The sequence below is a fragment of the Ambystoma mexicanum genome, chromosome 14, assembly GCF_040938575.1.
Source record: "Ambystoma mexicanum isolate Mex_15411 chromosome 14, UKY_AmexF1_1, whole genome shotgun sequence".
Lineage (NCBI taxonomy): Eukaryota > Metazoa > Chordata > Amphibia > Caudata > Ambystomatidae > Ambystoma > Ambystoma mexicanum.
In genome coordinates, this window is record NC_090940.1 from 556,268,721 (window position 1) to 556,292,221 (window position 23,501).

The 23,501-nt window shown below is 45.5% G+C and overlaps 1 protein-coding gene across 42 annotated transcripts in view; it reads right to left on the minus strand.

Annotated features, from left to right (window-relative positions):
• NRXN3 (neurexin 3) overlaps nucleotides 1-23,501 on the minus strand; it is a 2,596,979-nt gene that overhangs the window by 1,794,063 nt on the left and 779,415 nt on the right. For all 42 annotated transcript variants that reach the window (XR_011283789.1, XR_011283791.1, XR_011283790.1 and 39 more), the window contains one exon: nucleotides 23,152-23,313. Coding sequence is in view for 38 of the 42 variants with exons in the window: in XM_069637907.1 (XP_069494008.1) it covers nucleotides 23,152-23,313 (162 nt within the window). In the remaining 4 variants the exon portion in view is untranslated. The remainder of the gene's footprint in view (nucleotides 1-23,151; nucleotides 23,314-23,501) is intronic.

Genomic DNA, 23,501 nt, shown 5'->3' on the forward strand with positions numbered 1-23,501 from the left:
CAGTAAAAAAAAAAAAAAAAATTTGAAAAAGACAAAAACGCATATGATGAGGATGTCACTATGATGAAATTTAAAATTATCTATATTTTTATTATTTTGGGTGAGATTTGGTATGAGTTGGAATTGATTTTGTGACTGATGTATTATGGAATGAATTTATAAAAAGCCAGATTGGCTGTACTATAATAAAAAATAAAAGGATTAACTAGTTATGGTTCCTAAAGCAACAATACCTTACACAGCACCATTGTAAAACACCCATAATTCAGCCACCCGCATTCATTGTTCATGAGGTCTCCAGATGTGCTGCTTGGCATAGAAAACAGCTCCCAAACATGGGGTTCAAGTGGACATGCAACTTCTTTTCAATTAGCCCTCAATGAGGTGTTAACTCATTATAACCAGTGTGTACTCCCTGTTTTTCTCAGCTGTTTCTGTGCCTGAGGTCTGGAGTGTGCCGTAGGCATGTGAACGGTCCACGTGTAGGCAACACATGGTGCCATGAGCAGTGCATGGCAGGGGTCAGGGTATGTTCGCCTTCCAATGCCAGTGGGAGAGTTATGGTTGCATTAGAGACTACAGCTGGTGAATTAGTGGAGATTTTCTGTTTTGTGCTGCAATCATGATGCGCCTTAAAATATTTTTTACTGAATATTTTCTTTTTGTAATGGCAAAGTAACCATTGTATCCCTCAACCCAGATTTTTCATGCAATTTCAACGTTTTAAAAATGATATAGAGTATCATGCATCATGATCACAGTAGCACGGGTAGTATAGCTCCTTGGCAACGCGACGACACTGAGCAACACCGGTTCGAATCCCGGGTATGCGCTTAGAAACCTCTTCGGTATTAAGCGCGTTAGAAATAACCAATTATAATTATTATAGTACCCACTTGGCAGACCTGCAACTGCAAATTCGCCAATGTGCCATAACTCTGACAGAGGCGGGGCCACTGAACCTGCCCATGGCCATGAAACTATGGCGCATACTGTAGGCACTGCTAGTCGTGGGACGCTTGGTGCAATCATAGCTCTGCCTGAACCCTATAAGCCATGCCACTGCCAGTGGCTCCCTGAAGTCACCACTGACCTCGCCACGTACCCACGATGAAGGCCCGCCCCCTTTCCCGAGACTGTAGCCATTGGCCAATGCATGCCCACCTAGGCCCCGCAAAGAAGCCGCTGGCCTCCATTCTAGTGCCACCTCTTTTATTAAGCACATGTATTTTCCTCAGCTCAAATATTTAAGTGATGAAGTATAAAATGGAGGCGTAGGCCATATACACTGAGCTATAGCCACGAGGTATGTTTTGGTATGGGGTTATCTGGCTATGTATAGACCTATCACACACAGAGAAAAATCCAATGGTTTTACTCGGGAGGATAGCTCAGGGGCAACGTGCTCGCCTCGAAAGCAAGAGGACACGGAGCAACACCAGTTCCATACCCGGGTTCGCGCTTTGCAACCTCTGGGTATTAAGCACGTTGTAAATAACCTATCGGATCATATCATACAAATAAATGTACAGATTAGCTGAAGCCGGAATATCACATGCCGATCGGGCCCTCTTGACATCTCACTCTGTCTCTCTGGCTCCCTCGGAGGGAGAGTCACATTGTCCGGTGTGTGTTAGCAAGAGACTCCCAGTTGTTGACAACAACAGTATACTTGCCAGCATCGCCCGTTCCACTCTCTAGGAGCTTATCCAGTCCTGGGTTTTTCTTTGCATTCCGGGACTTGTAGTCCGAGTTTTATAATGCGAAAAGTGGAACTACAAGTCCCAGAATGCAAAGAAAAAAAACAGGACTGGATTAGCTCCTACAGATTGGAACGGGGCATGTTGGCAAGTATGCAACAGTGCGACCCAAGGAGAAAAGAAAGCAATCTTGTAGTACAGGGTGTGGTGGAGGTGCTGTATTTTTACATTTAAAAGTATATCGAGAGCAGCATGGGTGATTTTTAAGAGGTCCTGGTATTTGAAGACATGCATGTCATGTGTATTTTGAAGGAATGGTGCCATCCATCTGTCAATGCATTGTCCGCAAGTGCCGTGCTGGGGGGCTGTGAAAAGACACTGCAGGGGGGAGCTGGGGCGTTTGAGAGACCTGGTAACGAACAAGAGTGCCAGGCTGCTCTGCCGACAACTGGGTTTATTTTATATGCAATTATTAATGTTTGTGTAATCAGTGGCTAGCAGCCAAAATTAAACAATGCCTTGAACAAACCAATCACTTTTAATCTGAGCACCACCCTTTCTACGAAGGAAAGGCATTTTGAGACAACAGCAGAATACACTATAAAAAACGAAATTATTTAATTGTACTAACATTGTAAACTGGCTTGTTGTACAATTTTGAAGTGTCAATTTCTAGCAATCACTTCCAGTATGGATTGTAGTTGTAATGTGCCTCGGGAGGAAAGCGCAGGGGCAACGTCCTCGCCTTGGAAGCAAGACGACACAGAGCACCACAGATTCGATCCCCGGGGCCGCGCTTAGAAACCTCTGGGTATTAAGCGTGTATTACGCGTGTTATAAATAACCTATCATATCATGAATGATGCACTTGTCTTAAAGATCAAAGCACATTAACAAAACCTAGAATAACCAAATAAATTATGTTTTGATAAATGGTTATTCCAAAAAGGACCATCTGGTAGACACACATTTTACCCTTTTAAAATGCCCTTATGAGAAAGGGGAGAGGGACAAATAGCACCAACGAGGATTCCTAGCTGCTTTGAATAAAATCACATAGCATTTTTGGAACAAAAGAATGGTCATAGATCTTTATATGTGACAAATGTGTCTGTGATAAAAGGGATATTTGCTTGAATCACCAAGTCCAAAATGCACACTGCGCTTGGTGCTTATTTCATTTTTCACAACGGACACATTAAAAGGTTTGTAACCTAGAACCATATATACTCATTTGGGTAACTTTGGGATTTGGATGCGAGGATAAATTGGCTGCAACATCTAATGCTATATTGGGGGATGGATGGCTCAATTGAACCAGAGGAGGGGCTGACACAGGAATCTGTCAATCTATGGACCTAAACCATTATACTGTGGTGGGCGAAACAAGCTGAGTAACAAAGAGTTAATAAGGCAGATGCTATCAAATGGAAATTTAACGCAAATCCTTAATCTTTTAGAAGATGACAGAAGAGCGAGGAGAAGTCACTCTTCTGGTGAAGATGACAACTCGAGGGATTTGGATGTTGGATCACACCAGGCAGATTTCCTCCTCATGCCAAGAAGAAGGGGGATGAATGGTAACCATCAAAGAAAAGAGAGATGAAGAGATGTCCCCAGGTGGGATGAAGACTGCCAAAGACACAACGGAAACTTCACATATTTATGCACGTCAAGATTGTGTCCAAGTTGTATTGTGTTCTTTGGGACACAATGTCACAGCAGACTCTTCTGGGTATCCCCGTCAGAGGTTCAAGCAGCTTCCCGATCCTCTTATTTCCATCGAGGGTCTCCTTGGCGTTATCTGGAGACTGTCCTTGGGTGGTATCGTGTGTGTGGTATGAATCAACATAACATTTTGAATGCATAGAGTACATCCTGAAGCAGTGCATAAGCAAACAAATTGTCCAAACACATCAAGCAGCCTCTAGATGGCCACTCGCTACACTCCCATCATAAGGGGTGGGTTATTGGCACCAAAGTCAGGTTTCTCTTCTTTGGTGGCTTGCCATGCTGTGCATCTACAGTGCCAAATACAGTGGCAATCAATTTCCTTGGGAGGCAACGTTCTTCTACGCATAAGACTCTCAGAAGACGCTTGGTCAACAGCCTTTGCACAATAGCGGGGTTCTGCAACTTGTGCTCTCCAAGGTTTTGGATTATGAGAGCTAGGAGAGATGGGAGCTGTAGTCCAAAACATCCAGAGCGTGAAATGTTGGAGACCCTTGCATTATGGAAACCAATTGAATGAGTCGGTCAACACAGTGGTGCAGAAGTAGGGTAATGGCCCACTCTGTGCAGCTGTGTCGATCATCACCACTCACTGCTTCAACATTGCCTCACTAGACCCCAAAAGTGTCACGGAGAAATTAGTTAAAAGCAGACTATTGTATCCTGCTCTCCGGCAGTAGAGCACGTGGGCTGAATACCGTGGGCCATCTCATCGCTTGGTATCTTGCCTTGGAAGTTGGTACTGGCATCTTTGAAGACCTCACCTAGGTACCATGTGATAATGGAGCTGTGAAAAAGTCGGCAGGTAGGCAACCTTTTTTTTTTGTGACCCCTAAAATTCTTTCCCCAAATATTCTAGGATGGGTAGAATTATATATTATTACCTCCAATTCTAGAATAAGTTGGCAAATTGATTGGAGGGTGCATTTTTAGGGAAGTGTCGCCACCTGGCGGCCATTTTCATGGCAATATTACCACTGGTCACCCTGATCCACTGGTGGATTCAGTGTCTGAACTGCACGGCTACAATCATTTGGCAATTGGGCAGGGGCAGCTTTTAACTGTCCTGATGCCGGCAGTGTCTCAGAGGGCTGTTTACTTACTGGCCCCGGCGACAATACGGGAGCCCAAATCTGCTGCCATGGTGAAAGGGGGAGGTGGGGGGTCGATCATTACCGCTGACAAAAAGGCCGACGGATGTTCTCTCCCGAAACAGAGACGGGAGGTGGGGAGAGAGAGCGCAAGAACATAAAAAACACATTATTGTAAGGCTCACAGGTGCTGGCAATCCAAATAAATGTATGGCAATTAGCAGCATTAAAACAGCTTTAAATAGTGTGGCTGAGCAGATGTGTTCCTCATTCAGGGTTCTATAAAATGCAAAGTTACTGCAGACGAGGCTATTAATCAGCTGCAGGGAGAAACCTCCCCCCCCCTACCCCCAGCACATTCCCCTCCCCCATTAAGCCGAATCCCTTGAATGTGAAACACGGTGCTCATCACGGTTGCCGGGCGATGATGGTTGCCACATTTAAAGGGGGCCCCTCAACATCTGGGCCTGGGCAAGGATTTTTGATTTCAGAGACTTAGTAACATTCTGCCCGCTGCCCACCTACCTGGATGGCATCACCCTTGCGTAACGCGCCACCACTGGCTAAGAAAATATATTTTATTTATTTATTTATTCATTCATTTGTATAGCGCACCTAACCCAAGAGTACCTGGGCTATTTTAGGTCAACGAATGCTATGAGATGGTGTTGGTGGTTGTCCCGTAGAAAATATATAAAATTGACTCAAACGCCCCAAAAACTAAAAGAAAAGATAGAGATAGCTGTGCTGGCACCACCTAGGGTAAGACATGGCAAACCTCGCACTTGCAAAGGACTTTGCAGTAATCCAGAACGCTGCTCTCAGAGCGCCATCCTTGTGAAGGACCCGCACGGCTTCGCGAGCAGTTCCAGCTCTTGCCGTTCCACGCTTCCTGGAGGAGGCGTGGCTTGCGATAGTCACGTGGAGGACCACGTGACCCCTCAGTGCTACTTCTGCAACAGTGAGGCACCCTTGCGGCGTTAAGCCCGACAGGGGTAAAGGCCTTGGGCTGTTAAGCGGGTGTTGCGCGGAGGTGCGCATATGAATCCCAGACCCCGATCCCAGTAAAACATCTACCCTGCAACAAATAGGTTTGGTTACATCGCCGACCGCGCGTGGACGCTCAATCAGCTGCAGTCCGTAGCAGGAAACCAGCTCTCAGGTAAGACCTTCTTGATCATGGACACGCGTTCCCAAGCCCGCTCGAAAGTAAATCAAACAAGTCACTGTGCTGGGCGGGAAATGCCTCAGATTACGCCAACCGCCCACTTAGAAGACAATATTCTGGTGGCCGGGTCTAAGGCACCGAATAACATATGTAGCCTGGGCGCGGGGTACGAGGAACCTGAGCCTCCCCTGTTGAGCCCCGCCATACGTGGTTCGCCAAGTCTGGATCCCTCATCGCCTGATCATCGCGACCCCTCTCAAACCTCCCCACCGCCTTCAGACGCAACCAAGGCACAACAAACACTTAGCCCAGTCATAGAAGCCGCCGTTTCAGCAGGACAACCTGAGGCAAAGCCTCCAACTAATAGCGCAGATAGGCGCAAACGCAACATCTATCCCGATGCTCCACTAACCATGGGCAGAGAGGATTATTCTGCTAATCCTATGAACAAACATGACATCACACCAAAGTCTGAAAGAAATGTCCATTTCGTCTCAAAAACAAACTGTGAAGCCTCATTAAAAACACAGCCTCAATGTCGCACACAAGAAGAGCTCAATGAGGAAGGCGAAGACTCATTTTATTCGCCGTTTGATGTGACAGATGCTGAACTCTTGAATTCAGACGCACCTAGCATTCAAAAAAACATCAAAACATTAAGATTCCACTTCCGGAAGCAGGCCTCAGATCAAACCGATGCCAACTCAAAACCATTGCCATTGACTCAGATGAGTCATCCACTAATCACCCAGCTGGCGAGAAACATCTCATCGATTGTTGACACAACAAACCCTGACACCTCAGTGTCTACAACGGAAAAAAAAACGAAAATATTGAACATAAACGACTTCGACTTAGCAGGCCGAGAAGCCAGACTCACAACGAGGCTAGAAGCCAATTATGAATCCATGAAAGAGAAGCTAGTTAAAAGTTTCTCTAAAGACAAATATAATCACGGTCTGTGTGCCAGAGAAAGTGACATGGATCTAGGGTGCGATAATCACCAAAAAAAAACAATAAGACATCAGGTGCAAAATGAGAATGAAGTGTGCATCTTGCCAAGATGGGAAAAGGACGCCCCAGAATCAAATCGCCCCCACGATTTTGGTGATGGACGTCCTGAAAAGTCACGAGAGGCAATACCACGTGATAAGCACTTGACAAAAAAAGATGACAACGTTCCAACCTGTTCCACTCCTTTAATCACCCACACGGAGAAAATTTCAGAATCATACTGTGGGAAGCAATTCTCGCCCAGAAAACCCGAACAACGAGAAATGACTTGCCATTGCAAGGACAAGAGGACCAGCCTGATGGAGTCAATCACAGAAGCCAAAGCTAATTTGTCTGTCGCAGCAGCTATACAGATACATGACAACGTGCTAGCTGCAACATCGCAAGCCCTCCTACCTTTCATAAAATTATACGAAAGTGTCAATGAAGCAGTACATAACAATGGAATAACCATTGGACAATTAGCTGAAAAACTATCACTGTTGGAACTCAACTTATTTACTCAACAACAGCAAAGGATAAACGAACATAACGAGACAGAAGATGGACTCAAAGGAATATTTCGGTTAATCGAAAAAAATTCAAATGAAGCCAGGTCCCAAATGGACGACCTGTCAAACTTCATGACAAAGGTGTTCATGATTCAGAATCCAGCACTTCCAACTCCAGAAAACCTAGGAAGTGGCACTTGGCCAGACACAAGCCCAGGAGAGCCATCCATCTTATATGGATTACCAACTGATAATAATATCCAAGCTCACACTCCACCCAGTACACTCCACCAGGAGAGCTCTGACACAAGCACAATAAAGGAAGTCATAAAAACAAAAGGAACGGTCACAAACAGTGCCAATCCAGCGCAACCTCATTCCAACGGATTAGGGGCCCCTATACCGCACGATGCGAAATCATCAAGTGACGACTTGAAATGCATAGTTCCACCGAGTATTTGGGACCTCCCTCCCACGATACCAAGCTGTTCCAACTCAAAGGCGTCTTTCGGCATTTTCCTTGGAGGAGCAAAAAACCTCCAGAGTGGAAAGAATCTAGGCACCATCCAAATCGAAGGACAAGGAGAGGTAGCAAGAAATTTACCACACACAAAGAAGAAAGAAAAGACTAAAAACACAGCTGTCAGGAAGCAAACTACAAATTCAAGGAAATTTATAAGAAATTTAACAACTCCTCCCAAACTCAAGACATCTTTAAGTGAAAAACCCCTAGGAAAAACGAATAATAAATTATCGTTATTTACCACCGCAGAAACACCAAAAGAATACGAAAAGGAAAACGAAAAGAAAAAATCACCTAGCGACTCGACTGTAAACAAAAAAGATACAAGGACAGCGCCTAAACCGTCAAGATCAAATCCAAACAAGCGAAGGAGAGTCGCCTCAGACTCTAGCTGTGATATGACCAGCGACGGACTCGAAGAACTATGCAATTTGTCAACTTACTCATATGACACAAGTGAATCAGGCAGTTGTAAAGCCCACGCCATTCTGAAAAAACAAAGAATGAGCTTTCAAGAAGTCCTAACCCACAATCATCAAAACAGGTCGAAATCAACACAATTTCCTCACCAAAAAATGGGAGGAAACCGTGCTACGACTCCTATGACGTCCATCAACCAAAAGGACGAAGGAAAGATGTTCCACCCTCGAAACCACACGGGAAAATGTGTCACCGAATTAAATCCAAAGTGCACAGCTGCCCACAACAAAAAAACTGGAGAATTTAATTCAAAGACAGACAACGCACAAAATCGCACACTACCACAAAAAATCAAATTGGTAAATGTGCTGAGTGACGATATCGATGTAAACCTGAACCGTGGAAACGTAATGCGCCTCCTGCACTCAGTGCCATTGCTAAGGACAATTACATCTGAAGATATACAAATTGTCGAATATATCTCAGAAGCTCGTGTCGATAATGTACTACTTCATATCAGCTCCCAAGCAGTCAGAAGGCTACTGATAGGCGCAAAAGACGAAATACTAAGCCTTGGATTCGAGATCTCGGAGGATCACCAACCGACAAGAAAAAAAGGAGTAGATGGTGCAGAAATGCGAGTCTCGAAGAGCCCTGCGAGAATCTGGCATGACGCGACTTGTAAATACCCGAACTCAAACTCTATGTCTGTCACGGAAAATAGGCCTACTTACCATTTTGGCAAAAAACATTAACTAGGCAATGACGAACGAGATTCTGTTAACACCTTGATCGCATGGAACACCAGAGGCTTCAGCCATCTATACAACAACTTTCCGGTGGATTTATCAGACAATTTTATAATTTGCCTACAGGAAACTTGGATGCGTCAACCCCCGGTAAAGGATGGATACCAGATCCTAATAAACCCTGCAAGCAAAGGCACAAAAGGTCGTCCTTTCGCGGGGCTATTGACGATGATAAAATCAGGCACAAGCTGGGAAGTGGTGATTTCATCTAACCCAAACAATTATGTCCAATCGACCCTGCTTGTAAGGAAAAATAGAGGAATAGGAAATGAGTACAACATCTCCCAACACTTACTGTTACTTAATGTTTATTGGAATCCAGCAAAAATCTCGACAGGAACATTTACCCAATCAATAACAACAATAATTGACAAAAATGTGAGGAGTCTCCAAAATCTTTGGATCATTGTGTGTGGCGATCTAAACACTTCTTGGTTCAATGTAAACCAACAGAAAAACAACTCCTGCGCACACGAAGCAAGCAGGGATTCTTCTAGAAGAGCACGTTGGTCCGACGCCATGGAATCCAGGGACTGTACCATGGTTAATGGAAACGTCCCCGGCGATTGCCCACCACAAATTACGTGGCTAAACATGGGGATAAAGAAAACATTAGATTACATTTGGGTCTCAGAAAATCTGATGCATACAATAACGCATCTGCAGATAACACCGACAACGACCAGTGACCACTATCCCCTGAAAATGTCCTGGCAACCAAAGTGTAAGCGTATGAGTGGAACGACTTGTACCAACTTAGAAGTAAATTCCGGCAAAAACAGATTAAGACTGAACACCAAACAAATACAACAACTAACGGCTACATTTCAGTCAGAAAATAAAGGAAGCTCCAAATTCACCAACTACCCGGCAATCCTTCTAAATCTGAACACGCTCCACTCGAGACCGCTTTATCCTGCATTAAATCACAAACACACGTGGAGTAACAGGTTGAACAGCGAAAAAAAGAAATTGAGAAAAGACTTAAAAAAATTACGATCAGGAGCCGGCACCAACAGAGCACAAGAAATCAAACAACGCAAACAAAGATATCGAAACTGGCTAATAGCTTTTGCAAACCAACGAGATCAAGAACGCGGCGAGACAATGCTCTCCCTGATAAGAACACATAACACCAGAGATATCTGGAAAATTTTAAATCACGACCATCAAAACCAAGCCGTAACAATGGCAAATGGAGTCTCAGAAGATGCTTGGGTGACCCACTTCCAGAAAGTGTTTTTCTGCAACCGGCAATCACTAGCTGAAGAAAACAACTCTGCCGACCCGTGCTGGGACACAACAGAGACGGTAGATGACATAGCTCACGCTATAGCCAAACTAAAAAACTCCAGAGCAGCTGGCCCGGATGGCATCACGAATATCATGTTAAAACATCACCCTCGTGAATGGGCCAAATTCATAGCTGATCTGTTTACGACTATAGCAAAAGCCAAGAAAATTCCATCATCTTGGTCTGAGGCAATAATTGTCCCAATTCATAAGAAAGGCAGCAGGGACAATCCTAGCAATTATCGACCAATTGCTTTATTGGACACAATTGGAAAGGTATTTGCCTCCTTCTTACAGGAAAAGATTTCAGCTTGGGCCTCCCAGTCTGGGCTAAACGATGTAAGACAAACTGGCTTCACTAAGGGAGTTGGCACAGAAAATAACCTTTCCATACTGAACCTCCTGAAACTAGAAGCCTTGCGAAAGAAGGAAAAATTGTTCCTGGCATTTATCGACATGCAACAAGTTTTCGATGGAATAGATCGAGCAAGGCTCTGGGGGAAGTTGGAAAGATGGAATTGCCCTGATAAAATACTAAATCCCATAAAGGCCTTGCATAAGTCAACTACGATAAGAATCCGACTAAACGAAAAAGGCGATCTTTCTCAATCAATTATTACAAATAAAGGCGTGAAGCAGGGCTGTCCGTTGGCAGCGATACTATTCAAACTCTACATTGCAGATGTATCAGAAACACTAGCCAAAACGCCTTGCTTCCCCCCTAGAGTCAACGGAAATCCTGTAAGTTGCTTGATTTACGCAGACGATCTGGTCTTGATTGACAAGACACAAATAGGCCTACAGAGGCCATTGACTACGTTGAATATTTATATGGTCGATAATGATCTAAGGATCAATGTGGAAAAATCCAAGATATTGAAATTTGGCCCTGTTGAGGGCCTGAGAAACAAGAACTTCAATTGGAAAATAAACAACGTCAAGATCGAGGAAGTAAACGAGACTCGCTACTTGGGCATACCCTTTAGCACTTCAATAAGAGAATGGAGTTGGGTCACAGAAATGGAAAAAAGAACCAAAACACTAGCTCTCCAAGGAGCCAAAATCAATTCACAATATGGAAAATTTTCCTTGATCCCGGTAAGATCTTTTTACCTACAAAAGGTAATACCAGCAATTACGTACGGAACAGAGTCAGGCTGGAACCTCGACCAAAAGATCTGGTCCAAACTAGAAGGATTGTTCTGGCGACGCGTACTAAGACTGCCCAAATATCTATCAACAACAGTAATCCGTTATGAATTAGGCTTGGAGCCACTGTACGGAGCCGTCATTTGGAAATCAATGACACTGTTGCGAAAGATGTCAATGACGAACCCACAACCAGCATTTGAACTGTTCAAACCCTCTAAAAACTGTAATACAAGAACTTTACAAGACATGTGGTTTGAGAAAGTAAAAGCAAATATGCAGGCCGCAAACATCACTATGGAGATGCTCCTGGAACGCCCTCTGACTGCCAAGAAAAAAGTGAGAGAATGGCTCTGGATCATCAACTTAGAAAAATATCAAGGTCTAAAGACCACCCTGGATATGAACCAAATCCTGAATAAAATGGACCAATTACCGAAGTACTTGAGTAAATTTCCGTCTAGATATCATAGAGACGCTTTTTTACGATTAAGAACAAACATCTATAAGACCAGGCAAGCCTGCTTTGTCCGCCACATTGAAAATGTAAAAGACCCTAAATGTAGGTTCTGCGCTAACAACCTGGAAACGACAAAACACATACTAACTGAATGTGAGCTTCTTAAAGACGTAAGAAGCCTATACCTGCTGAAGTTCGCCCCACTAACTGACAACATGGACGACTTGTGGACGCGAATTCTAAGTGGGTCTTCAATTCACCTGACTTGCGCAGCTATAAACTTTTTGGAAAAAATGTTAAATTAAAAGCCTTCAGTCTATGAAATTAATAAGGAAGAAGAAGTGAAATGAAGAAATCCATGAGGAAAGTTGACAAATGTAATAAAAGTTTGTAAAAAACTAGAAATTACAAAAAAAAAAAAAAAAAGAAAAAATGGCTTTATGTTATGTTCAGTTGATTTATACCACGCGCCCCTACCACCCAAGGGCAGTCTCCAGGCACTCCAGATGCCAACCTTTGCTTCCTAAATTTATGACTGGACTCACCGACTATACTTGCACCGCTTCTCATGCTTCTATGAATGACAAATCACACCATCCAGGAAAAACAAAGTCCCAAGTATCAGCCCTACTGATGGCCTTTCCCGTTTCTCCTCCTAGGCTCTGCTTTCCACATCTGATCTTTACGCACACAGTTATTTATTACTAAAATGTTAATATTCAATTTCAATATTTCTTGTTCTATGTTCACATGGGCACCAGTCCATTAATTATCCATGGTAATGATCTGATAAATCATATTGTCAGGGCAATTAGGCGGGGCGGATAGCTCAGGGGCAACTCGCTCGCCTTGGGAACAAGACAACGCTGTGCAAAATGGGTTTGAACCCCGCTTCCGTGCTCAGGGCATGGAGGAGTCTAGCGTCAACACCGATAATGATGATAGGGACTATCTTTGTCAATAGCTTTGCCATCTTCAGGATCTCCTTCAGAACAAGCCTTCAGCTCCCCACTTACAGCCTCTATGGTTCTCTCTTCAACAACAAGGCCTACCATTGGTCTATTGCTGTGTGTTTTTCCAGGAAGTAGTAGAAATAGATTACATTTTGACTCCAATAGACGATCGAGCCAATCGGGGCTTGCCAGCCCCAAATACCAGAGGGGAGAGTTTAAGTGGATCTGGTCACATCACTTCTCCAGGGTCCTAAAGCCTACTCTCTGTGCATCCTCTCTACTCCTTTCCTGGTAAATGCCCAGCTTAATTCCGCACAAAATGCACAATCCTCCTCATACCAGGCGTTGAACCCATTCATATTGGGCCTCAGCCCCACCTTCTACCTTGGGAGAAGCATGCCCTTGTGTATCTCCTGGCCTCTGCCCGCCTCATTAACACTAATCGTTTCCTCAGGCTTCTCAATCTTTTCCTGATGTTTCCCTCCTGCCAACTCCTGGTGTCCTGTAACAGAGGTAGGTCAGCCTTACTCTGCTGCCTCAGAATAGACCACAATCGCAATGTATTAAAAAATGGAAGTATATGCAAAAGGAAATTCCTGACCCATGAATGAGTTATTCCCTACAAAATGTCGACTGGTTTCGGCAACCTTATGATTATTGCATTCATCAGGGCAAGAGACATTACGTATTAGCTGGTCTATCACACTGACAAACTGAGCATGGGTTTTGTACTGTAAATGCCGTTTCACAATCTGTTTTGCTTATTTCTTTACTTTTTTCCATCCCAAGGGACATGCCGCATGAGCTGGAAGAAGACTGAGCGCTCACCATGAGAAGAAAATGGTACGGCACAGAGGGCAAAAGACAACGATATCCCTCCCTAGCAATCTCCCAGTATCGTTCTCCTGATCCCTCCTGATGTTTCTCTCCTGCCACCTCCAGCTGCTTCTTCTGCTCCTCTTGACTCTTGTCTCTTGTCTCCTATGCTCCTTCCTGTTTCTTCCTAAGCTCCTTTTATCTGTTCCTTCCTGAATCCTTAATTGTCTCTAACATTTGACCATGACCTTCTCCAAATGTCAACACCTCCCTTTTGCTTGGACGACCCTTGTGCCAGATCTTCGTTTTGGGCACGGCTGAATGTTAGGACTTGTATGTGTGTAACCTTAAGCAGCATGGTGAATGGGTGCTGGGAAATTGACTTTGTGCCAAAGGTGTAGCATGTTTCGGATCACTCATTCCACGGGTCAGGTGGACCGCGGCTTTAGAACCAGCCTGGTGCACAGCCTTGGGTCGTATGTTGTCATGAATGTGTCTATGCGCACGGGCACAGCCAATATGAACCGATCCAAGCCAGTGAGACCAGCAGTAAGCTTTCCTAATGGTTTCCATTTTATAACGCACTCAGGGTTTTAGCTTGTTGCACCTGCTCAATGTGAGATCACATCTTTCCAGTCCAGGTCCTTAAAGTGTATGTATGTGACGGTCGGTTGCACAGTGGCAAGGACTAAATGGGGGGTTCCTCCCCATGCCACCCCCAGGGCCATCCTCCGCTATCTTGAGGAAGTACCTGCCCCCTCCTTAGCAGCCTCATGTAACATCCCATAATAAGTCAGGGGACTTTGCACAGTATGCTTTCATGGAAATTATATCCTTGTAAATTATGTCCCTCTACCAGATCTATGTGTGTCCCACGGTCACCAGACGTGCCCCTTTTCATGTACCGGCCCTTTAGCCAGGTAGTACCCGGCTTGATCCCAACACTTCAAAGTCACGTGTTTTTGTAAAGATATCCTGCAAAGGTAATACCCCTGTTTTCGGTATTACTGCCCGATGTAGGGTACTTTTTGGTAGAAGGGTCTGTCGGACAGGATGAATAAATAAATAAAAATGCAAAAATAAGTCTATATATTGCTCCTACCCCTTCATTGACCTCCTAATCACCGCTGGAGACCATTACTGTTATCTTTCCCTCTTCACTCTAAAACTTTTAGCTGGAGGAAAAATGATGGCTTCTCTAGTCACCGACAGGTAGACATTTCTCTCCCGCACAAGCTTAAATCTCAACAGCTAATTGGCAAACGATGCTTCTAGATGTGCCGTACTGTATTCTAACCCGGCAATCTCAATAACGAAGAGCCCTGGCTTAGCTATAGGGCAGGGTTGACCAACTCTGGGCCTCGAGGGCCGAAATCCTGACGGGTTTTGAGGATAAACCTCATTAATATTGGTGAGGAAAGATGTGTCTACATTTAGAATCATTGTATGCAAATGTATCTCATGAATAATGAGGGGTATCCTGAAAACCTGGCATGGATCTGGCCTTCCAGGCCTTGAGATGGACAATCCTGCTATAGAGTTAATGTTTTTCTCCTTGTAGATAGCTGCACTTCCCTATATCTAGCACTTAAATGTATAGAACACATCGGCCGATATTGCCTCATGTGCAGTATCTATACTTTCTCTAAATCGATGGTGCATACAATCTTCAGTTTTGACCAACAGCTAATAAAGAGAGCTATTGCACCTACCTCATCTTAGCTAAATGGGTCTCACACTATTGACTGCCTATCAGATCATGAATTTCCTGGCAATACACATGGCAACCTCTCCCCCTCAATGTGTACAGGTCTATGGCTCTTTGGTCAGCAACGCTTTTGTAAATGTCGTCCGACACTCACACTACCTCCCCTATCTCAAATGACATCCTCCTTTCACCACCATGAACCTTGCAATATGGCTTCTGTGCCCGCTGGCTTCTAGCTAGAGTTGTGTGTTACATTAAAGTAGACCAAAGACCTAAAGACGGTGGCTTTCCGATGTTTTCCACCAGGACCCCATGATCCCTCGTCATTGGCTCTGCTGGCCAAGGCAGATGCAAGATAAAGTCCAATGCGTCTCGAGGCCCACAGGATGCAGTGCCCTGGAGAAGAGTACAAGTGTCATGCCCTACTGGAAACTATGGGGGAGATGGTGGCGCCTTTACTAGACCCATTACGCTTATGCCGTACCTTGGTTAACGGTCTAGTTGTTTTCACAATGGCCGCTGCTGTGTATAAACTTACACTCCTCCTGCAGCTCTGCGCATTGTACTTGTTTCCTCTCGTGCCTACGCTGCGCTGTGTTTCGGTTCAGTGTTATATTTTTTCCTCGTCAGCTGCCTGTTTATTTTTTTTTCTTTGTAGCGGCTTACATGTTACCTCCTCCTACTCTTTGCTTGGTGACTCGCCTCCCTCTTACCTGCTTCTGTTTGTGACTTCCCTTCTTGGCTTCTCTCTGCCCCGTGTTGTGTTCCTGTTACCGGTCTTTCTTCCTTACAGCACCAGTGGCTGCTTCTCTCTGCCCCGTGTTGTGTTCCTGTTACCGGTTTGTCTTCCTTACAGCACCAGTGGCTGCTTCTCTCTGCCCCGTGTTGTGTTCCTGTTACCGGTCTGTCTTCCTTACAGCACCAGTGGCTGCTCCGTCCTCCTATCCCGGGGACTCTGCTATCCCGCAGCTTAAATTGCCATCCTCTCTGGGGAATCGGTGTTGAGACTCCCGGTGATTATAAAGTGTGTTGCTCGCCTTTACAAGTTCCAAGGATCACTATCAGGGTTTTTGTGCCGTTTGGCTGTTCCCTGTGATATTGGGTCTTGCTCCCGGGGGGGGGGGGGGGGCTCTCTGTTGGGGTATATTCTGCTGACAGGGTGGCTTCCCAAGGAGAGAGACCCTACTTGCTGCAGAAGAAGGAGAAGAAAGGAAAGCAAGAGACCCGGAACCCCCGGTGACCTTCTGGAAAAGACAGGTGTGGAGGAAGGGAGGGAGGTGGATTCCGAATTTGACAAGTTTCCACCACTTCTGCCTATCTTTTTTCAGCAGATAAATAATGGTGCCTTTATTGTACATCAGGGTTTTTACGGCTCTGGTTCTTGCAGGCCAAATTCTGCTCTTGTGTGCCGGCTCTTCCATGGCGCTCTGCCTCAGCACTGCGAGTTTCAGTTTCTCGTTTTAAGAGTTCTTGCACAGGGGCTGCGCTTTCTCAGTTGCGGCGGCCTTTCTGTGGAATTCCATCCCTCTCTCTCTTCATGCTGCCCAGGATCACTTGTCTTTCCTCTGCTCTCTCCAAACTTCTCTTTTAGTTTCTCTTTTTCCCTCTCTGACAGTTCTTTGGCGCCATGAGGCCCTTGTCGGTGAAGGTTTGCGCTATAGAAATTCGCTTAACATAGCATAACATTGTTGTCAGGGTGGTGCAGATTTTAGCATAACAGATGTTAAATACTTTCTTTCTTTTCCCTAAATGTAATATGATCTGTAAGGTTATGGTCTGTTTCCTGCGATTGCATAAACTGGTGGTGGCCCCTTAGATCATGTTATGTTATGAAAGATACCGGATCTGATTGGGCCAGCTGAAGCATAAGGATGTGGCGTATTCTCTTACGTGCATTCACAATCTTTTCACATCCCCCTGAGTCACATTGCACTTGTAATGGGGACGTACTAGATCAAGCACTTGAAGCTCTGCAGCTATTTTGGACTATAATCCGCATGAACCTGCACAATCGTCTAAGCTGTCTAGGGCAGATGGGAGTTGTATTCTTATATTATCTGATCAATAGCTGATGGCACTATATTAAATATGTATTAAGCAATGCCACTTTGAAATAAGCAGCTTTTAACAGCTTTTTGACAATATTTTGCTGATAGTGTTGTTCTTAGTGTGACGAATCCAAGGGTATTGCCACCGCTTCCATGGGGGAGCCCCTTTCGATGTGGCCAGGGAGGTGCGGTCCCTATCCGATAGTGCCCCTGGGCATGGTACTCAGTGGGTGGATCTTGTGGGGAGGGAAACAATCCATGGAACCAGTGACGATCCCCTTGGGAGAACGCAGTATTCCCCTACCTCAGTTATGTCCCCTCCTTCATTTCACCCCACTCAATACCCTGTGGTCCCCAACACCTCTACCTGTCTGTGCAGAGTTTAGGAAACCAAGTCCCAGGAGAATACTGATACGAAGAAGAGTGCTACTGAACTTTGTGAGGATCATCAGTTCAGTACTGTGACTAGGAGGATGACTGGAGAAATTAACACCTACGGAAACCATCATACACAATCTAGTTGCTGGAGACTGCCTATTGTAAAGTACAAATTAGAAGAAGGACTGTGCCATTGGTCAAGTCTGCCCCTGAGGAACTGAGAGCGACTTTGAATGCCGCAGACAGGGAGACAAGGTAAGAATCTGTAGACCGGGATGACGGTGGAGAGAAGCCTCTTGGGATGCCTCCTGGAGGGAAGATGTGCAGACTGACTCGCTGAAGCAGGGATGTGGACCACCGCTGAAGGAGAGAGAGAGAGAGAAGAATCAGAAGCTCGCCCATAGAGTTGGAGAAGGCCGAGCAGGATGCCACGCAGCAGGAACCTGAAAACAAGTTAGGGTTGAGACATGTGTTGGCTACAGAATGAAAGAATATGGCATTGAATTATCATTGTCTGTTTGTCGTTTAGAATCCAGACAATCAAGTCCTAATTCTACGTTTACCCAGCGCTTGTGACAAGGGCTCTCCTTTGTAGAATGGTGCAAAGGTAATGGCGATATTACCGTTGGTGGCAGGCCGACCCTGTCAGTAACAGCACCCTCGCCCATGTTAAGGGACCCTCGCTTTGCTAGGACCCTTAACTTGGGCGACGAGACGTTACCAACAGGGTCGGACTTGGCTCGGGAAATGTCGCCCCATTACATAATCACTTTGGTTGCGCTGGTGAGAGAAGACGGGGGAGCTCCGGGGGCCAGGTGGAGGCACCGGCTCTCTGCTACAGAGCCTTAGAGGTGAAAATGGCTGTTCCCCCGAAATCCAGCAGTTGTCCACCTCTAGCTAAAGAAACCAAGAAAAGGTATGCCTTCTATAGAAATCCAGCTCCATGAGTGTCAGAGGGACAAAGCCCGGCATGGATTGTAAACCGGGTCTACGTAGAGAGCGGGAGCAAAGCGCTCATGCTCAACACATGGCTGTGAACATCTCCTTTCAATCAACTACGTGGAATCAGAGAGAGAAGAGCCTATTCACCATGAAATAGGCAATTGGAATGCCAGTACTGAGTGGCACAATGACCTCCCTGCCTGATGATACATCTGCTGGACCCACACAAGGGGCTTAGATAACACCCCACAAATGTCTTCAATTGGAGTTTAGATGAGAAGGTCCCACACACAGGAGAAGAAGGCGTGCGCAAGGGCTGAGGGCCACTCAGGGCCTGGTGAATCCAGCAACAAACAGACTGGCCAATCAGATCCCTTACTGCATATTCACCTTATTATCCATAATCGAAAAGGGGGCTTCACACTGCTGGCTGGGTGGCAGTGAAGGTCTTGAGGCTCTGGCTCTGTTCCCTCTCCTTTTAAGCATGTGGGGATAGAACTCCTTCCGAAGAGTAATCTTGATGAATTAACAGCCATTCCCTTGGTCGCCTCTCCCAGGCAAAGTGATGGGAGTGTGTGATCTTGAAACAGCTTCAACCGATTGTCAAAGTTTTGACCCGTTCAGATCCTCAGGAGGTTGGTATTACATCAGCTGCTGCACCACATCTGTTTTAGTCTCGGTGCTTGATGATCTCAGGAGCATTGCCGATGATGCTGCATTCTTGCTCCTTAGCTTATCGGCAGCCTTCAACACTCTCAACCACACCAGGGGTCGTTTGTTTCAGTCCAGCATCTTGCCTTGGGTTCAATGAATTCCTTCTTGCAGGACTACACACAAGCTGATGCCCTCCCTGCCTTATAACCTCAAACACACCACAAAGCAATCAATCTCTCTGCCTCTCGTTCATATAGATCTTCATCTCAATACTAAGCTTTGGAGTTTCTTTCTACCTGTCTGGTAATAAAACTTAAATTCTCCACAGACTGGCTAAGGATCTGCGGAGGACCACCTCTAGTTTTGGACCGGGTATGCAGAAAGTGACAAAGTGCATGCACATACATCTTTAATCCCTCCAAGATAGAGTCATGATCTCTGGCACAAACCCGGTCTCTAGCAATTCCTCTGTTTGACCCTATCCCCTGTGGCCCATGCCATCTACCTTTGTCGCAGGTCTGCATCCTTGGGATTATTATTGACTCTTAAATAACTTTTGAACCAGAGATAAACATCATGGCAAGGAGGCAATTGTTCCTGCTGGAATCTCTTCACTATCTTCTAAAATGTTTCCCGGTCGCGCGGCACAACGCTATAGATAATGCATTTATTGGATCCCAAACGGATAGCGCACAGGAAATTCAGAATACTGCATCCCGCCTTATCTTTCACTTGCACACATATGATCATCCTTCTCTTCCTTGGCTTCCCGTGAGCTACTATACCAATTTCAAGGTTCTCGGTTTACCTCGTTGGGCCACCCGCAGAATTGGCCTGCTTTTTCTTCACTAAGGAATTCTCAAGATATAGCCTCAACCATAATCTAAGATCTTACAACCAAAGTCTGTCGATTTCAAAATCTCGTCGTCGACTTGGTAGAATCAATTTGTACAAATTTGGTCACAACCTTATAGAACTAGCATTCTTTTGAACTCAGAGCGTCCAGGGACCACCTGCCATTTTCTTTTTAATTCAATTCAGTGAAGACCTGGTTCTTTCTTCAAACATGGGATTAAGTGTTTATCTTTGTGTGTTATGTCCCCAGACGATCCCTAGAGTGTAGATACCCCTATGTAAACGGCTGCACTCTGAACTTCCTAAACTCGCTGCCGATTGGAGAGAAGTCCTATAGATGCAAAGCTTGGAAGGGGGAGAAGCAAGCAGCGAGAGGATTTCTTGAATCCAGTGATTTTGAAGGTTATTCTGACAGCTCCCAAAATCATATAATAAAGAAAGATATTGAGGACTGCTGAACCCCCTGGGAGATCCTAGGCATCGCAATAACAGTGTGATAAGGTGAAATTCTAGTCCAGTCTGCAACAGTCGGCCTGTTATCACCGCTCCGGCCTCTTGAGGCCAAGGATAAGTCTCACAGCCCTATTCTGGATTAGCTGGAGGGGTCATAGAGAGGAAGAGGGTAGATTAAGGAAGAGACTGTTGCAATAGTCCAGCTTAGAGAGTACCAGACTTCTATAGACATTGAGCCTCTGGGAGAAAGTGAGGAAAGGAAGGATTCATTTAAGGATGTAGAGTTGAAAGTGAGCCTTCTTGGCAATGTCCTGAATGTGAGAGAGGAAGAAAAGAGAGGAGTCGAAGATGACTACAAGGTTTCTGGCTTCAGATGAAGGAGAGGGGGGAGAGCCCATAGAGGATGGCCAGAGTGAGGGGAAGAAAGAGGGAGCAGGAGTCCCAATGAGAAGGATCTCAGTCTTGCTGGCACTGAGGCAGAGATCATTGGAGGCACACCAGTAATGGGTGGCAGATAGGCAGTCGGGAATGATGGAGGAATTAAGGAAAGGATCAGAGGGAAGTTTGAAGAAGAGATATGTGTGTCACCTGCATAACACTGGAAGTTAGGGCAGAAGGTGGAAATGAGGTGTGCAGGATGAGCAAGATAGGTGTTAAAGAGCTAAGGGCAAAGGTTGGAGCCCTGGGGGACACCACAGGTGGAGATGGAGGTAGATGAGAAGAGAGCCCAGAATAACCTGGGATCGATAGTCACTGAGGAAGGAGGTAAGCCAGTCCAGTGCCCGCTCCGAGATACCTAGGGTATCGTAGAGCCATTTTATGAGGATGGAGTGGTTGACCATGTCAAATGCAGAGGCGAGATTAAGTAGAATGAGATCAGCTGGAGAGTTGGAGTCAAGAGATGTGAGCAGTTCTTCACAGATGTTCAGATGAGCAGTTTTCATACCTCTGGGTGCTTGGAATACAGATTGAAGTCGTCTAGGCAACCAACAAGTTCAGTGTGAACTTGAAACCAGCAACTTTCCTGGAGATTCATTTGAAAAACATCACGGTCTGCCAGGGGTAAAATGTAGTGCCCTAAAAGGAACGGCAGGGTGCAGTCGCCGCAACAGCACCCTATGCCATAACCCACTGCCCTAATCATGTCTGGAATTCCAAAGAAGGTAAGAATGTGTGTGTGTGAGAGTGTCTGGGACTGTGAAAGTGTCTGGTGTCTGGGAGCATGGGAGAGTGTGTGGGAGTGTTAGAGAGTGTGTGGGGGTGTGTGAGTGCATGGGAGTGTGTGAGTGTCCAGAAGAATACAAATTGTAATCCCACACACTCTAATCCAAAATCCCTGGACTAATATACCCTAGGCAGGAAGCTGCAGTTGCAGTAAAATAGCTCAGTGTTTCAAGCTCCCAATCGCACCCTTCACGTCACCAGTTCCAATACCCAACCGTTAGCCGGATTGGTTTGTGTGCTACAGCAATGCTATCGCCATGTCTGGATTTCCAATCCCAGGGCCATAGCTCAGTGGGTTCATGCACCGGCACGCAATACCTGTGTGGATCCTGCAAGTCACATTTGAATACATTTTGGGTCAACCCATATTTGAAACTTTCTAAAACCTCTACACAAATAACAATTGAGTTGGACAATGGTCACAGCTCTTCTCGAGTGAGACAAATGACAAATTGAAGGACCCAAGAATCAAATTATTGAGCTGCAGGTGTTTATCCCTCTGAGCTATTAAGGGGACTCTAATTTTGGTAGGGTGATCAGACGTCCCAGTTTTGCTTGGACAGTAGAGGGAAAAATCGCCCTCCTTCCAGGGTCCAGAGACTTTTTAAATTTAATTAACCATGTCCCGAGATTGCATGGGCGGGTTTCTTCGGTCTCAGTTTTTGCCGGGATCCGATTCAGAAATTCGACTCATCCTATGCCTGAAGGCTTTTCACACCTCCATGTCCTCCTCCTTCCCCTCCCTAGTCCTCTCCTCCAATGAGAGGAGTGTGCCTGGAACACACACCCCCGCAACAGGCCAGCAACATAGAAGCAGGACTACATCTTTAACTGAGTCCTGTTTGTGATTTACTGTAGCCCTGCTTCTATGTCTATGGTCTGTCGCGTTTTTTTTGTTTTTTTTATTCTGGTCACCCTAATTTTTAGCCATCATAAGATAAAGAGTACATTTTTGGGCGGATCGGCGGAATCATAGACTTTGGAGAACTAGTGCATGTAACTAAACGTATTGTATATGCTTTGAAATTGGCACATTGTTTCTTGTGAAACTTCTGAACATGTTTCGTACTGCGCAAGCACATGAACAATGGAGTTTGCATAACCTGGTTCACTGAGGACTAAAAGGCACACACGGTCCATATGTTATGCCCACAGCAGCACCCTTAATGCGCGGGTACAAGCAGAGGGCCTATGGTCTAAGAATATGGGACTGGTGCGGGGAAGCACAACAGCTGGCAACCAAAGGGACATTTGGAGAAGCCGCCACCTACCTCTCGAAGGCAGCCCATGAAGTTGTTGCTGACGGGGGAGCCAGGTAGATCCGCCGTGCTGGGGCTCCCCCCCACGTAGAAGAAGTCGTCGGAGCCCAGCATTGTGTAGTCCTCCTGTGTGTAGCCGGTGGTCGTCAGGATGCCGTCCACTGAGATGGTCACCTGTGTGGGGTGGGGGACAAAAGTAACAGGCCAGGATTCTCAAACGTGTTCTTAAAGCAGGTCTGACTTGGAGAAACCTCTCCCCGAGGTTGATGTTGTGCTCATCTTTTAAATGTGAAAATCTTGATATGTATAAAAATATTTAATTTTAACTGTGCGGCACAGTTCCATGTTCTGGTTCACCCATT